A 27,580-nucleotide genomic window follows, 5' to 3' on the forward strand; every position below is an offset into this window, starting at 1 on the left:
ATTCGGAACTTAGCTTTTCATCATCAGTAAATCAGTAAAAAAGAAATACCTGAAATTCGTTGTAGTTTTTTTTTTTTTGCGTAGATGTGATTCCAGAATGGTTTTGTAAGATTTTTTTTTAGCAAAGGTCGTAAAAAATTTTGGTATGGAAATGGCGTTGTTACAATGGCCATTTATATTGAATGTTTTTAAAACTGTTTTTGGCATTGATTTCAATGTTATTTTATATACCTTGTAAGTGCAGCATGAGTCACGTGGTACCACACCCTAAATGTCGATTTGTTCTTTAAGCATAGTGAATTTGGTTGTCCAATCCAATCACTCCTATCATTTTGTTTTTGTATTCACCAAATAACAGGTTTACGCGATCTTATCTTTCTCATTATTGATGGTGGCGGCTAACTATTCTGACACAACAAAAAAAAAATCCAATCACTTAATTTTTTATATATATTTATGGTCTTCTTAATCTTGTCATTATTGTTTTTTTTTTTGTTATTTTTTATATATATTTATGGTCTTCTTAATCTTGTCATTATTTTTTTTTTTTTTGTTTTGTAGATCTTTTTTTTGTTTTGTAGATCTTGTTTATGTTGTGGTCTCCAACCCTTCTATTATTGCATTTTTTTGCATCTTGTTTTTGTTTTATCAGTATTGTCCATTGTTAATAATGCGTAATGAGTCATGCAGTAGTCTCCCACCCTTCTTTGTTTTATTCCCCATGACAACACATACACATACAAAAATTAATGGAGTTGGTTTGCTTAGTGGAGGAGTGGGTATGCATGTTAATAATATAATATTGAATCCTAAATTGTGTATACATAGCATGCGGATATAATATTCAAAGAAGGCCCATGCAAATAGTGTTAGAGTTGTATTTAAGCGGCCTGAATTTGGACGGCCGATCATCTGCAAGGGCAAATATGGCATTCTGTTTGCAAAGCACATTCGCAAAAGCACAAGGTACAAGAAATTCCACTGGAAAAAGTCTTGGGCAAATTATAAGTGACTCTTTATATTATTTTAAGATGTAATGACTCGGATGTCAAAACTTCAAAAGCAATACGTTGTGGCAGACAGTGAGCTGTTAACGTGGCCACCACAAGACCTTCTATATTAGTTGAATTTGTTAGGTTTTTGGAATAGTAAAATTAAGGTTTAAATTTTTAATAAATGTGTGGTGAATTTTTGAAGAAATTTTTCTCATGTAAATGTGGAGATTTTGGCAGAATAAGGTGAGGCTCACTGTCAGGAAAGAGCTGTACTTCACGTGTGTGAGGCGCAATTCTCACACCCAAACAGACACGTAAATTCATTTTTTTGATCGTTTTGATTTTGTTTTATTTTTCTTATTTTTTTCTTTTACTCATATTTTCTCTTTCCTAATCACACCTGTAAAATCTCCTCGAAAACCTAATACTATTGAGGAAGGCCTAATACTTTAAGCATTGTGGTCTCACATCTCAATAATCGACGATTGAACGCGGGCAACAACAAAGGACAAAATAGGACATTCTCTGTTTGCAAAGAACAACTATAAATGCACATAATACAAATAATATCACCGGAAAAAGTCGTGGGCAAATATGACAGAGCTTTTATAAGATACATAGATTCATATTATTCTCTACACATAAGATTGATTTTTATTTGTTTCTATGACAATATATTTAAAAGTATATTTTTCATTCATTCAAAAATAATTTATTGCTATCTAAAACAATGTATACAATATTTTTTTTATTGATAATGTACCATTAATGTTTAATTTGTCATTATCATGTTTGGAATGATAATTGTATCATGTTGATTATATATATATATATATATATACCATTTAAAAATTAGAACTAATTAATTTATTGTTAAGCATGTCATTTCGCGTAAAGCGCCTGCCTGTGACTAAGTATATACTCCGTATATTTGAAAAAGAAAAAAAAAAGATCAATGTTTGAACTTCGATAGGGACACCGGCGAGTGATAGACATGAGACTCAGAGACGGAAATGAGTAAGTTTTTGAAATTTTTATTTTTTATTTAAATTCATTAAAATAAATGAAAAATAACATTGTAATGAGTGGCCGCCACATAAGCACTAATGAAAAGGATATGTTAATGTTGGTTTAATTTCAATTATTTTGAACTATTCAAAAACTTATTTGGATTGAATAGTTGTTTTTTCTAATAATTCGATGATCTATTTAAACATTAATAATGAATTGGTCAAATCAATTTCCAATTTTTATAATTCTCACATGAACCTCATATACATATATGTGTGTTCACAATGTTGCCGCCATGTCACTGCATGGTTATGAAGAAGCGACACCCTGAGCGGTGCATATTCTCACATGAACCTCATATACATATGTGTGTTCACAATGTTGCCGCTATGTCACTGCATGGTTATGAAGAAGCGACACCCTGAGCGGTGCATATTTGCACCTTATTGGCAAATTGTTCTGTGGATTCAAGTCCACGTTACAAGGTGAACTCGCGTCTAAAATAACAATTTACATATTAAATGTTCATAATTCAAATTGTGAATATTCAGTATATAATTATGAACATTCAATATGTAAATAGACACGGGTCTATGGTATAAAAAAAAAAAAACAACTCTTCAAAACATAGCTTGATAAATATACACAACTTGCAAATCATTTATATTATAGACAAATTATTAAAACACACTTTCATAATTACAAATTCGTATAACAAAACTCAAGATATGTTTAGTTCACACCTTCACATCAAGCCGAAAAAATATATAAAGTAGTAGAGATTCAAATTGTAAAAGAGATAAACTTGATAATTTTTGCTCAAATGATCAAGTTGGTCGGACTGATAACTTCGTAACCATAAGGTTACCACGACTTCCATCCAGTAGAAGCCGAGGCCTTACCTGAAAGCATGATGACATCACCATTTTGACACCTGATCGGCATGTGGAGTGTCACATATTTGACTCGATCTATTCAACTTTGAGAAGCGGACAGTGGAAGATCTTCAAAGACTCCTGCAGCCTACTTAAGAGGTGATGTGGCACTGTCTTAAGTTTTTCGCAATGAAATAGTAGCAACTCCCTGATGCATGGCATTATTATTATTGTTGCTTCTTCTTTCAAGTCTTCCCACTCCTCCCACTCGCAACACTGGTAGAACTCCAATTTCTTCAGCTTTGGAAACGCAACACCACCTACTTCTGTTACTCCCAAAAACTCTCTCCCTACATATCTTAGCTCTTTCATTCCGCCTATGAAAATAGTCTCCAGAAAAGGCAGTTTGCCTAATGGAGGCAAAGATGAACAATTGAAGCACCCAATGATTTTAAAAATCCGAAGATTAAGGAACAGTGTAATCCAGGAAGGGAAGTGGCTTCCTCCGAACGTAGTAAGTTCCAAGGTTTGCAGTTCCAGAGGTGGTTTCTGAGCATCTATTCCCACACTGACTCCCGGACAGCTGACGATCTTCAAAGACTCCTGCAGCCTACTTAAGAGGTGATGTGGCACTGTCTTAAGTTTCCTGCAATCAGATAGTACCAACTCCCTGATGCATGGCATTATTATTATTGTTGCTTCTTCTTTCAAGTCTTCCCACTCCTCCCACTCGTTACACTCGTAGAACTGCAATGTCTTCAGCTTTGGAAAAGCAACACCACCTACTTCTACTACTCCCAAAAACTCACTCCCTACATATCTTAGCTCTTTCATTCCCGCTATCAAAAGAGTCTCCAGAGAAGGCAGTTTGCCTAATGGAGGCAAAGATGAACAATTTACCCAATTCCAGATTTCAAGATTCCGTAGATTATCAAGGGACAGTAAAATCCAGGAAGGGAGGTGGATTCCTCCGTACCCAATAAGTTCCAAGGTTTGCAGTTCCGGAGGTGGTTTCAGAGCTTCCATCACATCTATTCCCACATCGACTCCATCACTGAAATTCAAACACAATTCTTTGATGTGCTTCTTGTTTCTCAATTCTGCTTTCTCTGCTTCCTCCACATCTGCTGCGTTATTCAGATCGCACAAAAAAAATATGGACAGATTCCCTTTGAGTTGGTTCAGCTTCTCCATGTATCCCAACTTACTTGACTCTTTCCCCACCTTAAACCCACTTAAACTACAAAGCTGAGTTAGCTTTGCGATACCTGGGGGCATCATCTCCAGCCTATTGCTGCCTCTGATTTTAAGGTGTCTCAAGTTTATCAAATTTCCAATCCCTTCAGGTAGTCTAGAAAAATACTCACATCTTCTGAGAACTAAAGTTTGCAAGTTCTCCAAAGAACAAATTGTATCGGGCAACGTCTCTACTTCGCTACAACTTAAATTAATGTACCTTAGTTGACGCAAATTTCCAATACCATCTGGCAGTCTAGAAAATTGCTTACAACCTTCAAGATCTAAAGTTTGCAAGTTCTCCAAAGAACAAATTGTATCGGGCAACGTCTTAACTTTGCTCCAACTTAAATCAATGTACCTTAGTTGACGCAAATTTCCAATCCCATCTGGCAGTCTAGAAAATTGCTCACAACCTTTAAGATCTAAAGTTTGCAAGTTCTCCAAAGAACAAATTGTATCGGGCAACGTCTCTAGTTCGCTCCAAGTTAAATCAATGTACCTTAGTTGACGCAAATTTCCAATCCCATCTGGCAGTCTTGAAAAATTCCCACATCTTTTAAGATCTAAAGTTTGCAAGTTATATAAAGAACAAACTGCATCTGGTAACTCATTTACAACACTCGCACTTAGATCAATGTACCTTAGATGAATCAAATTTCCTATCTTCTTTGGGAGTTTTTCCAATTCACAACCATGCAAACTTAATACTCTCACAGATTTCAGACCATTAAACAAATCAAGAGTAAGTTGTGCAGGAGAAAGGTCTTTAGCAAAAAAGCTACGAAGTTTTCCAATATCACAAATGGAAGGGAGATTCATATTCCTACCAGTGTCCTGCCATGACTGAAGATGACGTAGATTTTTAAATCCAACCTTATCCTCATGCTGGTCAATATTGTAGCATTCATTTCTAGTAAGAAACTGGGCAAAATCATGCACTATGTCATGCATTTTGCAAGATTTGATAATGTTGGAATCCATGTCATCTTTCTTCAAATCTTGGAAGAAAGAGCGCATTGCTAAACCCCGAAATAACTCCCTGCCTTTTGATTCCATCGTCACATAACCTTGTGCCATCCAAATTCTGATGAGCATATCTACCTTCATTTTATAATCTTTGGGAAAGACAGCACAGTATGAGAAACATTGCTTCATGTTTGGGGTCAAATCATTGTAGCTTAGATACAAATGAGGGAAGAGTTCTGTTACCACTTCATCCGACTCCCAAATTTTATTGTCTAAAACATTTTGCCAATCATCTCTAGTGTGTTTGAAACATAGCAGGCTTCCCATGACCTTAACAGCAAGTGGCAATCCTTTGCACTTTTGAGCAATTTTGTGACCAATATCTTTCAGTTTCTCACAATCCTCTTCGCTTCTCCCAGAAAATGCTATCCTGCTAAACAACAACCAAGCTTCGGAGTCAGATATTAGATCCAACTGATGCAGATACACACTTCCCATCATTTTAGCAACCCTCTCTTTCCTAGAGGTCACCAAGATTCTGCTCCCGGGGAGTCCATCCTTGAGAGAGTTCTTCAATGGCTCCCACTTCGCAGACTGCTCTGTCCACACATCATCCATCACAAGTAGGAACCTTTTCCCAGACAAAGTGCTTTTGATCTTTTCCAGTAAGAGTTGGAGTTGGGACAGATCCGTGGAGCTTTTAGTGATTGACTCAACAATGGCTTTTGCAATCTTGATCTGGTCAAAGGGGTCGGAAACACAAATCCACACCCTTTCATCCCCAAAATGAGTCTTGATCTGTTCATCCTCAAAGACTAGTTGAGCAAGGGTAGTTTTCCCTATCCCTCCCGTGCCCACTATGGAAATCACATGAGGCCCATTTCTTGCTTCTTCTTCTCCAGGATTCTCCAGTAACTTGCTTATTAAAGCACTGGCATCGGATTTCCTACCTTGAATATGTGACGCATCCACATCAAACGCAGTGGTGACTCGCATCAATTCCTGATCAGAGTGTGATGCTGCAGAAGTGTGTGTTATAGATGCATAATCAAATCTGAACTGATCTTTCTCTTTCGTAATCCGATCAAGTGTTGAATCAAGCTCCTTTATTTTCTTGGCGATGTCTCGATGCATAACAAACCTTTTGAATTTGGAACGCGAAGGCAGGAAAGAGCTGCGACTTGCCTCGGGGCTCTCGATCTGTTGTCTCAGAGTTCTGGTTCTCCACTCATCCAGAACATCGTCCACTTGGTAGCAGAAGTCTTGGATATTTTGGATCCAGAGCTTGATGCCCTTATCCTTAAAGCTTCTCTTCTCTGCATCATCCAATACCTCCCTGATATTCTCGAGCTTTGATGAGAGGTTTGCGATCTCCTTCTCCACACCCAAAGCTCTTTTTAGCTCCTGGGCTTGGTGCTTCAGGATGTTGATCAGCTGCTCGACAACAGTGGAGATGAGAGCGTCGGCCATGGTCGTTGACTCTGTAGTTGAAAGGTACTTTGAGAGATGATAAGGTTTGCAAATTTTGGTAACTAAAAAATATAGGTTATTATACAGACCAACAAAATTTGGTTAATTATTTTTTAATTAAAATATTTTAGTTGGAATAGTGTTTAAGAATTTAAATTATTGATTAAATCTGTTTGAAAATTTGATTAACTAATATATAGTCCGTGTATATAGCCAAGGCTGATTCTGTGAGTATGGGACCTAAAAAGAAGGAAAGATTTGAATGCTTGATGGGACTACTCACTGTAAGAGCATAGGATCTTTTTCCTCAGTTTTTTTTTTTTTTTTTTCCGACATTATCATTTACTATTTAACTTAATCTCAAACATGTACCTCATCCATCATTTACTATTTAACTTAATCTCAAAAATCATTCTCCATATTAATTTTAAGTTTTTTCTCAATTTTATATGCACTGAACATTTTACTCCACTATATTTTACGCATCTTTAGTCCCTGAGTTATAGGGGTAGTGTAGACTCAGTCCCTAAGTTATGGCTGTATGCGAGTTTAGTCCCTCAGTTATTCACAAAGTGACGAGTTTAGTCCCTGGACATTAAATTTGACGAAAAAATTAAAAAATATTCAAAATTTGAGGGGTAAAATAGGAAATTCACATTTTATTATTATTCTTATATCAAAACCACTTTTACAACATTATTTTTTCACTTCTTAGCCTAATTATTTTCAATATTTTTCATTTTTAAAAGCATTTTAATAACTTTCAAATGACTTGTTAGGAACGTGACTCTCGTATAACACATTTAAAACTTAGCACAAATAAAGAAATGCATGATCATTGTATTTAGGTGTATGAAACACACTGTCCTAACAAGTTTTTATTTTTTTACTAAGTAACAAATGTAATAAAATTAAACTTTTGAGATAGGATAGTGTGTAAAAAAATCTCAAAAGTTTTAATTGTATTACATTTGTTGCTTAGTAAAAAAATAAAAACTTGTTAGGATAGTGTGTTTCATACACCTAAATACAATGATCATGCATTTCTTTATTTGTGCTAGGTTTTAAGTGTGTTATACGAGAGTCAGGTTACTAATAAGTCATTTGAAAGTTATTAAAATGCTTTTAAAAATGAAAAATCTTGAAAATAATTAGGCTAAGAAGTGAAAAATAATGTTGTAAAAGTGGTTTTGATATAAGAATAATAATAAAATGTGAATTTCCTATTTTACCCCTCAAATTTTGAATATTTTTTAATTTTTTCGTCAAATTTAATGTCCAGGGACTAAACTCGCCACTTTGTGAATAACTGAGGGACTAAACTCGCATACAGCCATAACTTAGGGACTGAGTCTACACTACCCCTATAACTCAGGGACTAAAGATGCCATTTTCCCATTTTTTTATTTATTATCACTATAAAAATTATAATTATAATATTATTTTTTAAATATATTTAAATTAAACATGTCAACATTAAAATAATTCACATTTCATGACCCGACCTTATCCTAGTTATGCTCCCATAGCTGTTCAGCTATTAAAATAATTCACATTTCATGACCCGACCTTATCCTAGTTATGCTCCCATAGCTGTTCAGCTATTGTTAGATCAGAATCAGAGATAGGGCCAAGATCACTCGACTTTGAATCTGTGCTGTAATGCACATGAGCCAAATTTCACTAAAAGCCTGAATTCAATCAATTAACTAGTTTAAATCATGACCATATAAACGCATATGTTTCTTATTTTTCAATGTGCAACTCTTAACAAGCGTGAAGTATTCAATGGACTACTTTCATTCAGAGGGCATATGCTTTGTTAAAGTTAAATCATGCTATCTTGTTTTTCTACACTAAGGGAATATGCTTTGTTATAGTATTGCAGGAAACAGATTTCTTTGCACTTCATGGTCTACTCAATCTTGTATGGGTGTTGCAAAACCAGTAAATGGTACTGTGTATATGCAATACTTGCTGAAATTAGTGTACTTTATAAAATTTGGACCTAGTGAATAACACGTTTGGTTCTGCAGATACGATTTCCACAAAGAAAGTTAGCAACCATCACAGACGAATCATATCTGCTATCATAGGGGTCAGTTGCACGTTTGTAGTTTCTGTAATGCTACTCGTTTTATGGGTGGATTGGCACAGGTCTCGTCGTTTCCTATTCACATCTTATGGTACCTCTGAATGAACAGACGATTTTTTGTTTCCTTACCAAAAGCATTCCCAATAATGCACTCAACAGAGACTGATAATTATTTTTATGTTTCAGTGAAACAAGATTATGAATTTGCTATTGGCCACCTGAAGAGGTTTTCTTTCCGGGAGTTACAAAATGCGACGAGAAACTTCAGCTCTAAAAACATTCTAGGACAGGGTGGATTTGGAGTTGTCTACAAAGGGTATCTTCCGAATGGGACAGTGGTGGCTGTCAAAAGACTGAGAGATCCAAATTTCACCGGAGAAGTGCAGTTTCAAACCGAGGTTGAGATGATAGGCTTGGCTGTGCACCGGAACCTTCTGCGCCTATATGGATTCTGTATGACACCCGAAGAGAGGTTGCTTATTTACCCCTTCATGCCAAATGGAAGCGTTGCTGATCGCCTTCGAGGTTTAATTTGTGCAAAAAGTTGTCTCTGATTATTTCTTTCAAGTTTTCTGAATTTATAGTAGAAGCATGAAAAACAGACAATTTATCTGTTCACTTTCATTAACAGACATCGGTCGAGATAAACGGTCTTTAGATTGGAACAAGCGGATGCGTGTTGCTCTTGGAGCTGCAAGGGGGCTTCTATATCTGCACGAACAATGCAGTCCTCGAATAATTCATAGGGATGTCAAGGCTGCTAATATTCTACTAGACGAGAGCTTTGAGGCGGTTGTTGGGGACTTCGGGCTTGCTAAGCTCTTAGACTGCAGAGAGTCTCATGTCACGACTGCTGTCCGAGGCACCATAGGACATATTGCACCTGAGTACCTATCTACTGGACAGTCTACTGAAAAAACCGACGTGTTTGGGTTTGGGATACTACTCTTGGAACTCATTACGGGGCTAAAGGCGCTAAACGCGGGTAATGCTCAGCTTCAGAAAGGCACAATCCTTGATTGGGTAAGTTCACTTCACCCCTACTTACTTGATTTTGGCTCTGTTTGGTAAATGACTGTTAGTTGATGGTGCTGTTATCAAGTTCTGAAAGATTGAAGCCTTCGGGCCATTAATGGTCCATTCGATTTCACAGGTGAGAAGCTTATACGACGAGAAGAGGCTGGAAGTGATTGTTGACAAGGATCTAAAGGGATGCTTTAACACGGAGGAGCTAGAGAAAACTGTGGATGTTGCCCTCGAGTGTACACAACCGAACCCGAACCAGCGTCCTAAGATGTCTCAAGTGTCGCGAATCCTTGAAGGCATCGCGGGGCAGATGGCTCCCCCCGTTGTGGATGATTCACAGGGCGGAGGGAGCAACGCTGCTGCCTCTGAAACAAGAGCTTTTAGTTTTTCGCGAAATTTCAGTAGTGTTGAGGAATCATCATTCATCATTGAGGCAATAGAGCTTTCAGGGCCTAGATAACACACACACACTCTCTCTTTTCTGGTGCTTAGCCTATGCAATAAGGCATGCATTTGTTGATGAACACTAACTTTGGTCTTTGGGTAGGCTTTTGCTTGTAAGCTTCTCTGCACATCAACATAGTCTGCACATAGAATATGTGGTTAGTACTGTTAATTTTATTTTGGAGCAACCATACATAATATTTGTATTCAGATTAATTTCTCATTTGGCAGTATTTTTTCTATTTTTTATTATACATATGAAAAACCGATTCCCGCCATGACGGGAGCTAGGAAGAGAATTTTTTGGGGAAACCAGGACTCTCCCCATCCTCACCAGGATGGGGACGGCACCCGTCCCTACCTTGATTCCTCAAATTATATTATATTTATAGATAAAATGATATTTTTTTTCTTCTTGAATAATATGCTTATAGTGTTTTTTTTTTTTGTTGAATTATTTATGTATCCATATTACTCTTTCAATTATTTTAAAACTGGCGATTTTATCTCTTTTATATCAAATAGACATTTTTACTCTTAAATATTCATTTTCATTTCTTTTTTCTTCATAATTTTTTCCTAATATTTCATTTCGTGGTTACTAATTTTTGCATAGGGAAAGCAATGTTATATTTATAGTGAATTTTTATTATTAATCTCCTTTTTCATTTGGCCTGATTCCTGTGTCAATTAGTAACTTTAGTAGCATAATATTAATAACAGATTTCCGTGTGTAATATTTATTTTCTTTTTCATTCATAAAAAGATTTTAATATACATTTCCATATAATTAATAAGTAATATTATTATAAAAATATATAATTGCCAATTATATTTCCAATAAATTTTAATATATTCATTTTTCTTTTTCCTTCATAAATATTAATATGATTAATATAATTATAATAATTTAATTGTCGAAATAAATAGATTTCCTTTTTCGTTCAATTTTCAATCAAATATTAATATTAATTTACTTTTTCAAATGGCCTAAATTACGTGCCGTTTAATTTTCAGTTAATTATTTTTTTAATATTCTTTTTTTTTGAAACTATAATTTCACATCTGAACATGGTATGAATAGACAAATAAAACAACTGCATATTCAAAGTAATGTAAAACCATAAAATGATAAGATTTAAACAAATCACACAAATTTAAAATTTGACATCTTTAATGCCCAAAAACATAAATGTTTAGGATTTCAACAGGAAAATATTTTATTAATTGCTTCTCAACTTTCACATCTCTTAACAGATGCTTTTATATATAGTATAGATATTATAATTATAATTAATTACCATTAATGAATTATTTGTGTTTAAGTATTTATTTTGTTACTAGCGTATATTCTTTTTTACATTTACTTTGATTCCCATATATAATTAATATAAATTGTTGACGAAGAAAAATAAATGAAATATTAAAATACTTATTTTTAAGGTTTAAAATATAATTATCACTTCTAAAATTATTGAAGGACTAATATGGATACATAATAATTTATGAAGAAAAAATGCTATAAGCATATAATTTAGTGGAAAAGGTATCGTTTTACCTTATTTATATTACCTAGTATTGTCTATGCATGATGCACAAAAATGATGCACAATATTAGTATTCTATATTAAAATCTTATATTTATTTAGATTTTAGATATTTATATTATTGTACTAGCACTTTGTACGCGCGATGCCTGAAAATTCATGCCCAATATTAAAATATTGATAATACAAATAAATAAAAAGAGTTGATTACCGATTTGGTCCCTCGACTATGAGGATTTTACCACTTTGGTCATTGACTTTTAAAATTGTCCAATTGCATCCTCAACTATGCAAATGTTAACCAAAATGGTCCTCGGTATAAACATCTGTTTATTTGGCGTTTAAATTAGGGATAGAAATGTAATTTCATTGGCCTTGCCTTCTCAGGTGTTCTTTTTCATCTCAAATTTTGGCTTCGTTTACAGAACAAAGAAAGAGAATCCCTAAATCCTAAAATCTAAATTCTCAACGATGAACACAGAAATGACGGGGAAAGCACTTCACCTCAATCAGTTCTGGAATCTGAAGGAAGCCAACAACAAAAGGCAAAAGCAATCGTCAGTCTCTGAGTTCTTCCAAGAAAACTGCTCTAAAATAGAGAGCACTATGGTGGGACCCGGCGGCGGCGACACTGGCATTGGGTGCGGCGTCGGAGACTCGGAGTGAGACTGGTCGAAGGTGTGGGTCTGGGAGGCTCGCCGTGGAATCATCTCTAAGTGGCGTTTGGTGTGGGAATGGGGTGTGGTGTCGGAGTCAAATTCGGGTTTGGGCAGGGTTTGGGCATGGGTATTACATTGGAGTCTATGAGGTCTCGTTTGTTTCCTCCAAAAAAGAAATCCAGAATCGGAGCATTAGGGTGAGCACTAAATCACCATTCCAACTGGCTCATCCATCTCACCGCCGTGCACATAGCAAAGCAAGGGTTCGCCATCGACCACCAGGGCCACGGCTACACCGACGGGAGGCTGAGGGCTCACATACCGGACATCAACCCTGTCGCCGATAATTGCGTAGCGTTCTTCGACTCATTCCATGACCGCCATGTCCCGTTAGAGCTGCCTTCGTTCCTCTACGCCAAGTCCCTCGGTGTTGCGATTGCTCTGCTCATAACCCTCCTCCGCGACGGTTCTACCCCGAAACGACTCTTCGACGACGTCGTTTTGAACGGGGCCATGTGCGGCATCAATGATCAGTTCAAGCCGTCGTGGCCGCTGGAATTCACAATCAACGATCAATTCAAATGTATTAAAAGGGAAGAAGATGAGTGCTGATTGTATTTTCCTATTTTACCCTTGAAAGTAGACGGAAAAACATACTGAGGACCATTTTGGTTAACGTTTGCATAGTTGAGGATGCAATTGGACAATTTTAAAAGTCAAGGACCAAAGTGGTGAAATCCTCATAGTCGAGGGACCAAATCGGTAATTAACTCTAAATAAAAATTATAATTCGAATTATATATACACAAATAATATATGTATTTTATACACGCATATATGATTTATCATTCATAGAAATTTAATTAAAATATAATAAATCATTCAATTAATTATATAATGATTTTAATAAAATGATAATTAAGGAATATGAAAAAAGATATAGGTGTATGGTAATAATGATGTAGTTATCAATTCAATGTTCGAATTAAAAAGTAACAGTGTTATAATGGTGTAAGAGTACTTTTGCCTAACAATAATGTAGTAGGGACAATTTTGTCGAGTGTTGGTATTAAGATGAAATTGAAAAGGATTACGGGCATTCCGGTTTCTGATAATTTGGGGAACTACCTTGGCGTCCTACTATTTCAGCAAAGAGTGTCTAAAAAGTCTTTTGGGTACATTCTTGAGGGGATGAAAAGAAAGTTGGCAAACTGGAAGGCAGATGCGCTCAGTCTTACTGTGCTGGGCGTAGGGTGTTAGTTCAATCGGCTCTCTCAACCATGCCGGTGTATTCAATGCACAAGTGTTCAAACTCCCGGTTGGGGTGCGCAATGACATTGATAAAATTTGTAGGGGCTTCCTTTGGGGCGACACTAATAATAAGTAATAAATTCATCTTGTGAGGTGGAAAGACATTTGCAAGCCTAAAAGTGCTGGTCGTTTAGGTTTGAGGCGGTGCATTGACATTAATGATGCACGTACTTCCGGCCAATAGTCCGAAGAATTCGTCTTGGGGTTGTAGAAGTATTATGAGGGGACGCTCTACCATTGAAATTGGTGCAACATGGTGTGCGGGAAATGGTGAGTCTATGAAATTTTGGTCTGATTGGTGGGTTGGTGACAAACCGCTAGGTCTACTTGAGAGCGTGTCTATCCTGGAGGATATCACGAACGTCAAGGTTAGTGACTTTATTAAAATTTTGTCTAACCGTGTTTGGGATTTTGACAGGTTACAAAATATTCTCCCCCAGGCGGTGGCAAATAATGACAAGGCCATTTCAATCCCCTTTAACAATCAATCTATCGGCACTGTGTACTTTATACCTTATATATAATACGGAGTACATTATAGCATAAATATAATACTTTATAGGAAAAATATAATGGATAATTTGTAAGAAATAATAAGTCATGTTTTGTTCGGTGAGAAATAAGGGATATGTCCACACTCTTGTACTACTTTTGGACTCGAAAGGGAAAATATATTGATATGTAATATTTTCATAAATCATCATGGTTGACAGTTTGTTCTTGCATAAAAATAAATCTTTACTTATATCGTGACATTCAAAACACAATTTAATATTAAATCAAAAATAGTTTTTGAAGATTAACAAACCTTAATCTTTACTTATATCGTGACATTCAAAACACAATTTAATATTAAATCAAAAATAGTTTTTGAAGATTAACAAACCTTAATTATATTATATGGATCCTCTAGATTCAAGCTGGACTTTTGCCTCTTAATTGTTTTTCACTTTATGTATAATGAAATTCAAGATCACTAGCTAATTATGAGTTGATATTCAAATATAAAACAATTCAAAAACCTCTTAAAACGTATTAACTACATTCATAGAAACAAGTTGTTGCTAGATAGTTGGTGACATCAAATCTACAAATAGGGTAGCTTGACGATTTTTCCAGCCATGAAGATATGCAGCCATGGTGGAAGACGTGAGAGCAGGGCAATGAAGAAATCTTCACTCCCGCCAAAAACTTCTCCAAACAGACAGAACAGACCGCCAATTCATCTCCGACATTCTCAAACCTATCTTCCTTCAACCTCTGGATCTCCTCCGCGCTCAAACCCCTTGGCTTTGACGATGAATCGACGACATTATTCTCATTAATGTAAGTAGGCGGCGGCTGTCGTTCTCGCCCTACGACCTCAATAGAAGTTGTAACTACCGTTGCGCCGTCGTTGGCGAGTCCAATTCGTTGGGCGGTCTGCACAATATGTTCGGAAAGGTTGTCGCAAACGCCGCGACACAATGACAGCATCCAGCGGTGAAATTGGTTTCTGAAATAGTATGCTAGTGACTGCCGAAAAGAACGGTCGCGGAGAAGAAAGGAAACGGTTGGCTCGCCGAGATTCCACTAACACTGTGCCGAGTTGAGGTGCGCCCCAACACTGTGCCGAGTTTTTTTTTTTTTTTTTGCACCACGGTACAGAGCTGAGGTTTGCCCAGCACTATGCCGAGGGGCACTGTGCCGAGGTGCTGCACCTCGGCCTAGAGCTGAGTTGCACCCCAGCACTGTGCTGAGGGCTTGCATGTCAGCACAACCGAGGTTTTTTTTCTTTTTTTTTTTTGCACCTCGGCACAGAGCTGAGGTGCACCCCAGCACTATGCCGAGGGCACAGGACCTTTTTTTTTTTTTTGTATGGAATTAGTCACGGCAGACCATGACCACTAGGTACGTACACTAACAATTTTGGACGCCACTTGATGAGGAGGACGCCGTTTGAGGAGGCGACGCCATTTGATGAGGAGGCGATGTCGTGAGGCGCCGCTGGAGAAGGAGGAGGCGACGTTGTGGATGAGGAAGCACCACAAGGGGAGGAAGAGGCGACGCCGCGGATGAGGAGGCGATGCTGTGGATAAGGTAGCGCCGCTGGAGAAGGAGGAAGCAATGCCGTGGATGAGGAGGCGACGCCATTGGAGGAGGATGCGACGCAGCGGATGAGGAGGTGCCGTGAATGAAGAGGCACCGCTGGAGAAGGAGGAGGCGGCATCGTGGATGAGGAGGCGATGCCACTGGAGGAGGAAGAAGCGACGCCGTGGAAGGCACCAGGGCGGCCTTCTTTTGTAATATGTAGAGCTGTGCCTGAGATTTGGCCTCATCTCTCAACAAGAGCACCAATGACAGTAAGAATGTTATCAGTGTATTTTGTATTATTAATTCTATCAACTGAGTGGTAGTACAATAGTGAGTTCAGTCTGTTAGTGTTGTATATCATAAACGAAGTCCCCCCATTCTCCAACTAGACTCCTCTTTTATATCCTCAAGTGCCAACGACTCTTTGCTAGTAAGTAACGGATGCGTAATGTTGTACTAAGTGCTGCTAATGATGATAAGGAGTAACCCCTCTTCAATGTACTGACCATTCCTCTTTAATATGTCGTCTTTGTGTAACGGGTAACCGTTTGTTGCCAGGTCAGTGCTGATGATTCGGGTCGGTGCTGCATGCCCAATTATCCTGTCAAGACACTTAGTGTTTACTAATTGCTATGATTGTAAATTGTAATTTGTAAGTTGTATCTTCTTATTTTGTTTAACTTAGAAGTTAGAATTTTGTAAGTTAAACTTGAATTGTAACTTCTAAGTTGTAAATTATTTTGTTTACTTAGAAAGTTAGAACTTAGAAGTTAGATGAGGCTGAAAGTGAATAGTCTTATTAGTTATTACAGTGTTTGTAATTTGTAAAGTAGTTAAGTAGTATTTTGTTTCAGTTTTTATTAACTTTTTCCTAAAAATTGTTTTAAAAAGTATTTTAAAATTACTTTAATTATATCGGATTACAAACCGAAATCCGAAGTTGGATACACATCATCCAAAATAAAATATCTAATAGGTTATAGCATATAAAAGTGAAGGGGCGGGTGACTAAAATTAAATTTGAACACCGATCAGATGGACGGATGGGAAATTCGATTTGTCTGTATCCTACCTAATAAGTGCTTATTTGTCTATATTTTTCTCCATTTCACTAAGTCATTTTGCTTTTAGATCATTCCAAATTTCATGAGAATTAGTGCTTATTTGTGTTATTTTGCAAGGAGTATGAGTTGGAAAGCATTAGAAGCAAAAACGGTGATTTTCAAGCATTTTGGATGAATTTGGAGTCAATGGAAGTCAAGGAGAAGCTATAAAGATGGACGCAACATTTCCAAGGGAGCCTAAGAGTTGTATTTTCAATGGTATTTGATCATTTGGGCAAACTAAAACAAAAGAGAAGCAAAAGGTTAAGGTGTTGAAATTTCTGCACGTCGACATCTTAGTGATTGGACGATATCTCGGCCTATAAATATTCAAATTGAGTGATTCTTGTGCCATTGGAACGAAGACTCAAAGGGCTACAAATATCATGAAGACATTAAAGCTTTAAAATGAAGAAAAAGGGGTCAAAATAGTCCAAACTTACAGATTTCATCTAAATCTGCTACTGTTCGGTACTTTGACCATATCTCAGCCTAGGAATGTCCAAATGAGATGATTCTTGCTTCATTGGAAAGAAAACTCGAAGGGCTACAACTTTGTTGAAGATCACAAAGGCTAATGAAGTGTTTTTGAGGGTGAAAAATAATCTAGAATTCAAAGAATTTGCACAGAATTTTGAAAAATGCACTGTAAATTGCACAAAAGCATACGGCCATGCATATGGCCGTATGAGAGGCCGTATGGAACCTGCTCTGTTCAGTATTTAAGCTCTTTTTGAGCATTTTGAACTCGCTCTTGACCCATGGTTGAACCCTATACGCTCGTTTGCTTAGCTTCTTGTTGATTTCCTTATGCTAGTGCCTAGTTCTGTGATTGCATATTGCGTGCCATAACCCCCAATCCTCAGCGGAACGACATTTCACACCCGTACACTCACCACACTCATTTTTGCTACACATAAAAAATTGGCGCCGTTGCCGGGGATTGGAAATTTGGTGGTTCTATGTGATTTCTTATTTGTTAGCATTAGAGTTTAAGGAATCTTAGGAGACTAAGATTTTTCTTTGTTTTTGTTTGTTTTTGTTGCTAATGTGCTTACAAGTCTACATCATTTGATTTGATTGAAAGAGATTTTCTAAGATGGATCAAGGAGGATATTACCATTCTCAATCCTATGAAGGGTATGGAGACTACATGTCTCAACAAGGATACTATAATGCCCCATCCATTAGTCCTTGTACAATTCAAGCCCCACCTCCAAATAATTACTATGATGCTCAATTTCAAGACCCTTACCCACCACAACCCCACGAAGACTCACCTTGTTATTCCCAACCTCCATACCATAGTCCTTATCCTCAACAATACCAAGATCCCCAATATGCTTCATATGACCAATACTCTCAATATTCACATGACTACAATCCACCTCAACATCCTTTCTCACCACAAGATTACTCTCCAAATCCATACCCCTCACCCATTCAATACACACCATACTCCCAAGACACTCAACCCCCATATGATCACTACAACCATTCACCAAGTGTGGGGAGCTATGGGATAAATGAGGAAACTTTGGCATTGGCTAAGCGTTGGGGAGTCACTATTGTACCCGATGATGACATTGAGGATGAGGGCTATCCCATGAGACCAAGTGATGAAGAATATGCTAATAATCAATGGGAACCTCAAGAGTCATTCTATCAAGAACCCCCACAAACAAGCCAACATATTGATGAGGAGATGAGGTTCATGATGAACAACATACTTATGCAAATGAATGAGCTACAAGTTCAATTAGAAAACATGAAGGCTCTAGAAAAAGGCTTGACAACTCAAGAACACATTCAAAGTTCATTTCCTTATGAAGAGGTTTTACATGAGTTGTTCACGCCAAGTGAGGGTGGTGATGAAGAGGAGAGTGAGAATAAAGATGATGATAATGATGAAGTGGATGAGGAAATTGAAATGGAAACTTTGAATTGGGAAGAAAGTGTAGAGTTGCAAACAAATGGTGATATGGAGAAACTAAAAGATGGTCCAATTGAAGAAGTGCAAGAAAAGGATGGTGTTGAGGAAGAAACAAAAGATGAGAGTGTTGAGGAAGAAAAAGAAGAGAATATGGAAGATGGTGGCGATGATCACATTGAAAGTTGTCCATTTGAAGAGAAGTTAAAGGAAAATGTAGTTGGGAGAACGCAAGGCTTGAATGAGGAAATCCCATCAATGGAGTTCGTTGAGAACTTTAGAAGAGTTTGGGAACCGGGAGGAGTTAATGGTTTTGAGAGTGTTGGCCCACATTGGCCAATATTCATATCTAAGGACTCTCAATTTTTATTGGTGAATGACAAAGACCCAAGGTTCTCATTGTTTATTCAAGATGGGGAACCTCAAGAAGAGGAAATGTGTGGAACTCAAGAGAATAATCAAGTTGATGAGTATTATCAAGATCCGAGATTTAGGAAGAAGACCTCATTTGATCTTTGGATTAAGAATGGATTTGATGAAAGAGTATGGTCGAATTTTGAGTTCATGGAGGAACAATGCTTGAGCTTTAATGTGGTGAACTTGTGCATAAAAGAATTCATTGATGGCCACCACTTAAGGCTCTATTTGGAGGAGAAGGTGGATAGAAAGAAGGGGATCTCTCTCCTTCAATCTCTTGAAGCTTAAAATTGGAAGTTTGAGTCGAGCTAGCGACATTAAACTTAGCGCTTCATGGGAGGCACCCCATGCTATCTTTCATTTTATTGCATTTTATTTTCTTCTTTATTTTTCTTTATACTTTTGATATATCATGCTTTCACTTGTGCTTTCATGTGTATATTCTCCTGACTCTAGGAATGATACTAAGGAGTATGCTCAATTCCAAGAAGGTTTCATGATGATTCTTGGGCAAAAGAAGATTCATTAAGGGAGTCTCATCTACCTTCTCTACTTGCTTTAATTGTGTATAGTGCTTTAGTTGGTGTAGATAGTAGAGGTTGTGCTCCTTGTGCTTATTGTGCTACCCTTTCCCCCATGTGCTTTATTTTCTTTCACATCGAGGACGATGTAATTTCTAAGTGTGGGGGAGGACAAATATTGGGTAATTTTTGAATTTTTTTGAACTTTTTAAATCTTTGCTTGGATGACTCATGGTGCATAATGTTGGGTAAATTGTCTTTTCTTAGCTTGAAATTGTGATCACTCCCTCTTTGTTGGTTTGTGGTTTGTTTTGGTGGAACTTGTTGCAACTCAACTTGTGATTGATGAGCCAAGGGGTTACATGATTGATCTATTCCCTTGCCAATAGTCTTGTTAACCACTTAATAATTGAATCAATTCTTGATCTAGTGTGTTGTGCATTGCTAGTGAAGGCTTATGTGAGATTCCGGTAATGGTTGTTTTGCTAGAACTTGCCTCATTACTCTCCAAGTGAAATCTAAGATTTACATGTTTTGAAATGATATAGGTCATTTTTGTTTAACCCTTAGCCTTAAAGCCTACCCTGTTAATATGTGTTTATCCCTAATTGTCCCCTTTTGGGCCTTTAGTTCACTAAATAAAGTGCTTAGCACTTGTTCCCCTTGATGTTAGTCTTTCTTTGTTTTACCCTTATTAATTTTTCCCTTAACCTTTAGCCATAAAGAAAAAAATATATATATCTCCCTTCCACCCTTGAGAGAATGTAGCACTTGTTCAATAGTTAGAAGAGATTCGTGTTGGAGCTTATCTTTGTTTACATCACTCTTGTTAGTCTTGTTTTAGTGTGGGGGTTTTGCTAAATAAATGGAGTTTGTTTGTTATTTTGAAAAAAAAAAAAAGTGAAAGTCTTTGAAAAGTAGAAAAAGAAAAAAAAATGAAGAAAAAGATGTTTGAAAAAGTTTGAAAAAGAAGTTTGAAATGATGAAAAGGGAAAGAAAAAAAAAGTGAATAAAAGCAAAAATGTATATTCCTTTCTTGTTCTTTGTGTCAAATCCCCACCTTTTGATAGTGTTGTCTAGTTTTCTTTGTAGAGTGCTCCTTTGCTCTTTATTGTCAAGATCTCTTATAGCTTAGTTTGTGAATAGGTGTGAAATTCTCTCATTTTGTTTACTTTCCCTACCCCTTCTTTGTTAAAACGTTTACCCTTAGCCCCGTTACAAGCCAAATAAAAGTCCTACTTGATCTTAGCATGCAATCTTAGAGTTGAACTAGTGAGAGTATGAAGGACAAACCTATGAGATCTCATTAAAAGCCAAGTTTTGCATAATCTCAACTTAGCATTTTTGCACACTAGATTCTCACACACTTTAATGGTTTTGGTGTTTGGTATTGGCTTGGGAATGGAACTTGTGTGCCAAGCTAAGGTGATTATTGAAACAAGTTGTGTTGTAGCAAGTTGGATTGTGGTTTGATAGGTTGTGCAAGGTGGGAGTATGATCAATTTCATTGCAAGGATGGTGATTTATTACTTGTCTTTGCTTGAGGACAAGAAAAGGTTTAAGTGTGGGGGAGTTGATAAGTGCTCATTTGTCTATATTTTTCTCCATTTCACTAAGTCATTTTATTTTTAGATCATTCCAAATTTCATGAGAATTAGTGCTTATTTGTGTTATTTTGCAAGGAGTATGAGTTGGAAAGCATTGGAAGCAAAAACGGTGATTTTCAAGTATTTTGGATGAATTTGGAGTTAATGGAAGTCAAGGAGAAGCTCTAAAGATGGGTGGAACATTTCCAAGGGAGCCTAAGAGTTGTATTTTCAATGGTATTTGATCATTTGTGCAAACTAAAACAAAAGAGAAGCAAAAGGTTAAGGTGTTGAAATTTCTGCACGTTGACATCATAGTGATTGGACGATATCTCGGCCTATAAATATTAAAATTGAGTGATTCTTGTGCCATTGGAATGAAGACTCAAAGGGCTACAACTCTCATGAAGACATTAAAGCTTTAAAAGGAAGACAAAGGGGTCAAAATAGTTCAAACTTACAGATTTCATCTAAATCTGCCACTGTTCGGTATTTTGACCATATATCAGCCTAGGAATGTCCAAATCAGATGATTCTTGTGCCATTGGAAAGCCAACTTGAAGGGCTACAACTTTGTTGAAGATCACAAAGGCTAATAAAGTGTTTTTGAGGGTGAAAAAATAGCCTATAATTCAAAGCAGTTGCACAAAATTTTGAGAAATGCACTGTAAATTGCACAAAAGCATACACGACCATGCATATGGCCGTATGAGAGGCCGTATGGCACCTGCTCTGTTCAGTATTTAAACTCTTTTTGAGCATTTTGAACTCGCTCTTGACCCATGGTTGAACCCTATACACTCTCATTCACTCCCCTTCATATTTTTAAGTTAGATTAGGCTTAGATCTATGTTTTTTTTTAACACTTTTGGAGCTTGTAATCTTGGATTTGAAGCTTGGATTTCAAGATTCCACCACCCATTTCAATAGAGAAGCTTTCTTTCCTTTATCTCTTTTCTTTTGCAAAATTTATGTTTATTACTTGTGTTTTTGTGTTCTTTATGCTATTTAATCATGAGTAGTTAGTTTGTGGGCTTGAGTTAGGGTTGTATTATCTATTTTGATGCTTAAGTTGTGATTATTGTGAAAAAGGGGAAGAAACCCATTTAGGGTTCTTAAGTTTGAATTGGGTTTATTTCTATCTTTCAATGGTTAGTGATCAATGATTATTGTTTGTCTTTGGAAAGTCTTTCATCTCAATGGAAGTTGGATGGAAGACTTGAGCCAACCCAATCTCAAACCCATTTTCTCTTCTATGGAAATAGGGGTAGATTTGGGGCTAAATAGCTTTTGTTCTTCAAGAATTTGAGTTGATACACCATGGGAATGGGACAACCCTTGTTCTAATCCTTGTGGACACTTTGATTCTTTAGTGCTTGCCTTAAGAACCTAGGGCTAATGTTCTTCCCACAAACGTAAGTGTTAAAGCATCTAGATGGTAATGCCCCGAACTTGAGTCCTATTTCTTAATTTTGCACTTATCTATTGTTTATATGTGTTTGTTCTACCTTGTTGTCGTTTGCTTAGCTTCTTGTTGATTTCCTTATGCTAGTGCCTAGTTCTGTGATTGCATATTGCGTGCCATAACCCCCAATCCTCAGCGGAACGACATTTCACACCCGTACACTCACCACACTCATTTTTGCTACACATCACTACCCATGCACAACCCTATTATTAAGCATGTAAAAATTTGTTTTTATGGGTTATTGAATATTATTATTATTATTTTGAAGAAATTATATTATGGAGAAATGTTATGGAATTTATGATTTGGGAGAAAATCCAAAATTTGTGATTGAAAAGTGAGCAGTCAAAATATATCTTGTCTCACTAAGAGGTAATAATGTCCTGTTATTTTGAGGAGTGGGCAGTGACGTAAAAACTGTATGCACTAAGATAAAATACCTTGTGAGTAGTAGTCGGTAGAAACCTATCTTGACTACTAGGACTAGTTACTATCCATTTGGCCTGGAAACTCTTTGGGGGTGTGCACACTTAAAGGTATTTGTTCTGTTCCACTGAGAATGAGATTTTGAGGAGTGAGTAGTGACGTAAAAACTGACTCATTAGGAACTTTAAAGTGGTATGTTCCTGTCCATTATGTATTATTGTTGGGAGGCAAAAACTTGTGTGAGACTGTCTCACGGATCTCAATCTGTGAGACGGGTCGGGTCACTTATTATACGGGTCAATATGTGCTTCTCACCCTCCCCTTTCTCTACCTCATTGTTTCTCTCTCTCTCTCTCTCTTTGCCACAAGATTGATTTTCTCATATCATCATATCCGCTCATGTTGTTCTCTCACTCCTCGTATCTCTGCCGCCCACCTCTCCGTCTCCTCCCATCTCCTCTGCCTCCATTTCTACCGCAGCCTTCAACTCTGGCAAACAACAACAACTTTTGTCAAATGCTGCGCTTTAATTTCTCACATGTAGTTGTGCTAGTTGTTTTTGCAAATTTTTTTTTCTGCATTTCTTTATTGGAGGTTAATTGTAGAGTGTTGTTGTAGATCTGAGAGATAAGTGGTCTCCATTTCTTTGTGTGTTTGAATTTTATTAGAGCTCCGTGGGGTTGATAATTGTGAGAACTTTCGATGTTTAATTTCGAGTGATTATATCCCTGTAGTGCATCCGAAATGCAAACTTTAGGATTCCTCACCCTTCGCTACTAATTGCAAGGTCCGATGAAGATGTTGACAAGCTGCCTCTAATGCTACTGCGCACTCTACCTCACCCTCACCCTGCTGGTTATGAACTGCCGCCAAATGAATTTCACTAGTTTGTACTCGATTTCATCTTCTTCTCCCATTGCAATATTAATGATTCCAAAATGCAAAACCTTTATTCCCTCTTATTCATAAGCTTGTTGTAGATAGGTTCGTAGGAGCAGTAGCTTGTCATATAAAGATCGGACGATTATTTGTGTTTCAGGAAGAAGAATCAAACAAGTATGTGGATGATTTCTCAACAAGCTGTTGCTCTAAATGTATAATCAATACTTTAAGCCTTAAATACCATACTTTATAACTTAAATGTAATACTTCATAGCACAAATTTGATACACAGTTTATATGTAGATATATTTAATACTTTAAGCCTTAAACACGTACAATACTTTATAGTCTAAATATAATACTTCATAACACAAATCTAATACAAAATTTGAGGCAAATATATTTATTACCAAAATGGTCCCTCGACTATTGCGAAATTACCAATTTGGTCCTCAACAATTTTTCTTGACCAATTAAGTCCCTCGACTTTGAAAATATAAACCAATTTAGTCCTCAGTTTATTTTTTCGTTAATATCCGTTAAATTAGGACCAAATTGGTAATTTTGCTATAGTCAGGGGACCATTTAAGTGAAAAATTAAGGGATAAACTACAATAAAGTCATCGTACTATTTGGGAACAAGTAATTAGGTCATCCAACTCAAATAACCCCCAAATAAGGTATTGAACTCAGGAAAATAAAGCAATTGAGCCACTGCAACCAAAAAAAAGCAATTAACCCATTTTTAAAATTTTCGGTGACAAATTCCGACACCGACGACCATTTCCGGCAACCGGCGGTTTCTGGTCGCCTTCGCCTAGGGAAGGCGACCTCGCCTTCCCGGCGAGGGAGACCATTTTTGGTCGCCCTCGCCAGAAATGGCGACCGGCAACGACCATTGGAAATGATTGTCGGTGCCGAAATTTGTCGCCGGAAATTTTTAAAATGGGTTAATTGCTCTTTTTTTTTCGGTTTTAGTCGCTCAATTGCTTTATTTTTTTGAGTTCAATGGTTTATTTGGGGTTATTTGAGTTGGATGACTTAATTGCTTGTTTCCAAATAGTACGATGACTTATTTGTATTTTATCCCAAAAATTAATTACCAATTTGGTCCCTTGACTATAGCAAAATTACCTATTTGGTCCTGATTTAACGAATGTTTAACAGAAAAATAAACGGATGACCAAATTGGTTAAATTTTTCAAAGTCGAGGGACTTAATTGGTCAAGAAAAATTGTTGAGGACCAAATTGGTAATTTCGCAATAGTCGAGGGACCATTTTGGTAATAAACTCTTTAATACTTTAAACCTTAAACACAATACTTTATAGGCTAAATATAGTACTTCATATATAGCACAAATCTAATAGTTTAAGATAGATATATTTAATACTTTAAGGCTTAAATACAATACATTATAACTTAAATGTAATACTTCATAGCACAAATTTAATACACAGTTTATATGTAGATATATTTAAATATTTAATACTTTAAGCTTTAAATACAATACTTTATAGCCTAAATATAATACTTCATAACATAGATCTAATACAAAATTTGAGATAGATATATTTAATACTTTAGGCCTTAAACACAATACTTTATAGGCTAAATTTAATACTTTAGGCCTTAAACACAATACTTTATAGGCTAAATATAATACTTCATAGCACAAATCTAATAGCTTAAGGTAGATATATTTAATACTTTAAGCCTTAAATACAAGCTTAAGGTAGATATATTTAATACTTTAAGCCTTAAATACAATACTTTACAGCTTAAATATAATACTTTATAGCACAAATTTAATACACAGTTTAATACTTTAGGCCTTAAACACAATACTTTATAGGCTAAATATAATACTTTAGGCCTTAAACACAATACTTTATAGGCTAAATATAATACTTCATAGCACAAATCTAATAGCTTAAGGTAGATATATTTAATACTTTAAGCCTTAAATACAAGCTTAAGGTAGATATATTTAATACTTTAAGCCTTAAATACAATACTTTACAGCTTAAATATAATACTTTATAGCACAAATTTAATACACAGTTTAAGGTAGATATATTTAATACTTTAATAAGTCTTAAACACAATACTTTATAGCCTAAATATAATACTTCATGCACAAATCTAATACATAGTTTAAGGTAGATATATTTAATACTTTAAGCCTTAAACACAATACTTTATGGCCTAAATATAATACTTCATAACACAAATCCAATACATAGTTTAAGGTAGATATATTTAACACTTTATGCCTTAAATGTAACACTTTATACCTTAGATGTAATACTTTCTAGCACAAATCTAAAATATATATAATCAATACTTTAAACCTTAAATACCATACTTTAAGAATCATATATAATACTTCATATATATAAAAAAAAATGTTGTACTTTACAACAAAATATGGCATGACTACTGTGACTCTAAATTGCAAGTCGTTATTCCTGAACTTACTCTTACTAGTTTTTTAAAATTAATTGACAAAATTAATATTATTTAAATTGTAGAAAAACTCTAATGAATGATTATGAAATATCAATTTTGAGAGAGTTTCTGCGCCCTTAGAGATGCGGAACAATCATCAGTACTCAATACATTTAGATAAGCATCGCAACAGAACTCCATGCATCCTTTGTTTTGTATCTACTTGTACACTCTATGACCCAAAGTATATGGATCCGACCCGTCTCACGAATTGAGACCCGTGAGACGGTCTCACACAAGTGTGACCCTTATTGGGAATATTACGAGTGAACATTATTGTAAAAACTGTTTCACTGAGACTTAATTATTTAAGTACCCTCCCATTTATAGAATTGGTTTTCCTCCTTATTTATGAATTTGAGTTTATAAATTGAAGAAATTTGAACTATGAAAATTTTAAAGAGTCGTGTGGCTAAGTATTTTTCTGAAATTATTTATTAGTAAGAAAAATAATTTTGATAAATATTATTTTACGTGGTGGGTAAACATTACTCAACAAAGTTTTGCTAACTTTTTTTGTGTATTGTTTTTCTATGTTTTTGGAAATTATATATTTTTTTCAGGTAATTGATTAAGTATATTGTAACAGAGTCAGTAGTAGTCAAAAAAAAAAAAAAAGTATGGCCATAAGCTTGATCAAAAGTGGTAGATTGTTTTCAAGAAGAAAGACTAAAGGTGTGTTTGGTTGGTGGGTTTAGGCATAAGGTATGGGTATCAAAGTGATTGTTATTGTTTGGTTGATAGGTTTTTAGAATATTACTATGGGTTTGGAATATCTCATTAATTGGAAAACTCATACGCTAATGAAATAAGGGTTTCATTCCCCTTCCTCCTTTCTTCCCCAACTATTAATAATCATTCCATTCCACCATATTACCAAAATGCAAAATACTTCCACCAAAATCCATTATCTTTACCAAGTATTTGATACCCATACCGATTCCGATTCTCATGTGCGAACCAAACACACCCTAAGTTGTAATAGATAAATGTTCGATTTATTAGACAATATGTTTTTGGTTTAGC

General features: G+C 36.0%; 4 protein-coding genes across 4 annotated transcripts; 2 read left to right on the plus strand and 2 right to left on the minus strand.

Moving 5' to 3' along the window:
- Positions 1 to 2,638: 2,638 nt before the first annotated feature.
- LOC116031789 (disease resistance protein RGA2-like) lies at positions 2,639 to 6,588 on the minus strand. Its single transcript, XM_031274094.1, has one exon. The coding sequence runs from the start codon at positions 6,554 to 6,556 to the stop codon at positions 2,978 to 2,980; it is 3,579 nt and encodes a 1,192-aa protein (XP_031129954.1). The 5' UTR covers positions 6,557 to 6,588; the 3' UTR covers positions 2,639 to 2,977.
- A 2,209-nt stretch (positions 6,589 to 8,797) lies between these two features.
- LOC116031794 (probable LRR receptor-like serine/threonine-protein kinase At5g45780) lies at positions 8,798 to 9,232 on the plus strand. The gene has a single exon (XM_031274101.1). It carries the CDS (start codon positions 8,798 to 8,800, stop codon positions 9,203 to 9,205), a length of 408 nt encoding a protein of 135 aa, XP_031129961.1. The 3' UTR covers positions 9,206 to 9,232.
- Positions 9,215 to 10,298, plus strand: LOC116031793 (probable LRR receptor-like serine/threonine-protein kinase At5g45780). The gene is made up of 2 exons (XM_031274100.1): positions 9,215 to 9,674; positions 9,805 to 10,298. Exons 1-2 carry the CDS (start codon positions 9,243 to 9,245, stop codon positions 10,135 to 10,137), a joined length of 765 nt encoding a protein of 254 aa, XP_031129960.1. The 5' UTR covers positions 9,215 to 9,242; the 3' UTR covers positions 10,138 to 10,298.
- A 4,375-nt stretch (positions 10,299 to 14,673) lies between these two features.
- Positions 14,674 to 15,847, minus strand: LOC116032312 (E3 ubiquitin-protein ligase RING1-like). The gene is made up of 2 exons (XM_031274809.1): positions 15,543 to 15,847; positions 14,674 to 15,133 (listed from the first exon to the last, which is right to left on the minus strand). Exons 1-2 carry the CDS (start codon positions 15,845 to 15,847, stop codon positions 14,674 to 14,676), a joined length of 765 nt encoding a protein of 254 aa, XP_031130669.1.
- Between the last annotated feature and the right edge of the window lie 11,733 nt (positions 15,848 to 27,580).

The sequence above is a fragment of the Ipomoea triloba genome, chromosome 10 (assembly GCF_003576645.1).
Source record: "Ipomoea triloba cultivar NCNSP0323 chromosome 10, ASM357664v1".
NCBI lineage: Eukaryota > Viridiplantae > Streptophyta > Magnoliopsida > Solanales > Convolvulaceae > Ipomoea > Ipomoea triloba.

Bases quoted from the DNA above. Each gene is read 5' to 3' on its own strand.
- LOC116031789 (XM_031274094.1), bottom strand. From the start codon at position 6,556: ATGGCCGACGCTCTCATCTCCACTGTTGTCGAGCAGCTGATCAACATC.
- LOC116031794 (XM_031274101.1), top strand. From the start codon at position 8,798: ATGCACTCAACAGAGACTGATAATTATTTTTATGTTTCAGTGAAACAA.
- LOC116031793 (XM_031274100.1), top strand. From the start codon at position 9,243: ATGAAAAACAGACAATTTATCTGTTCACTTTCATTAACAGACATCGGT. The intron at 9,675-9,804 runs GTAAGTTCACTT...TCGATTTCACAG, and splicing joins AAGGCACAATCCTTGATTGG to GTGAGAAGCTTATACGACGA.
- LOC116032312 (XM_031274809.1), bottom strand. From the start codon at position 15,847: ATGCCGCCTCCTCCTTCTCCAGCGGTGCCTCTTCATTCACGGCACCTC. The intron at 15,134-15,542 runs GTTAGTGTACGT...ATACTATTTCAG, and splicing joins ATCAAGTGGCGTCCAAAATT to AAACCAATTTCACCGCTGGA.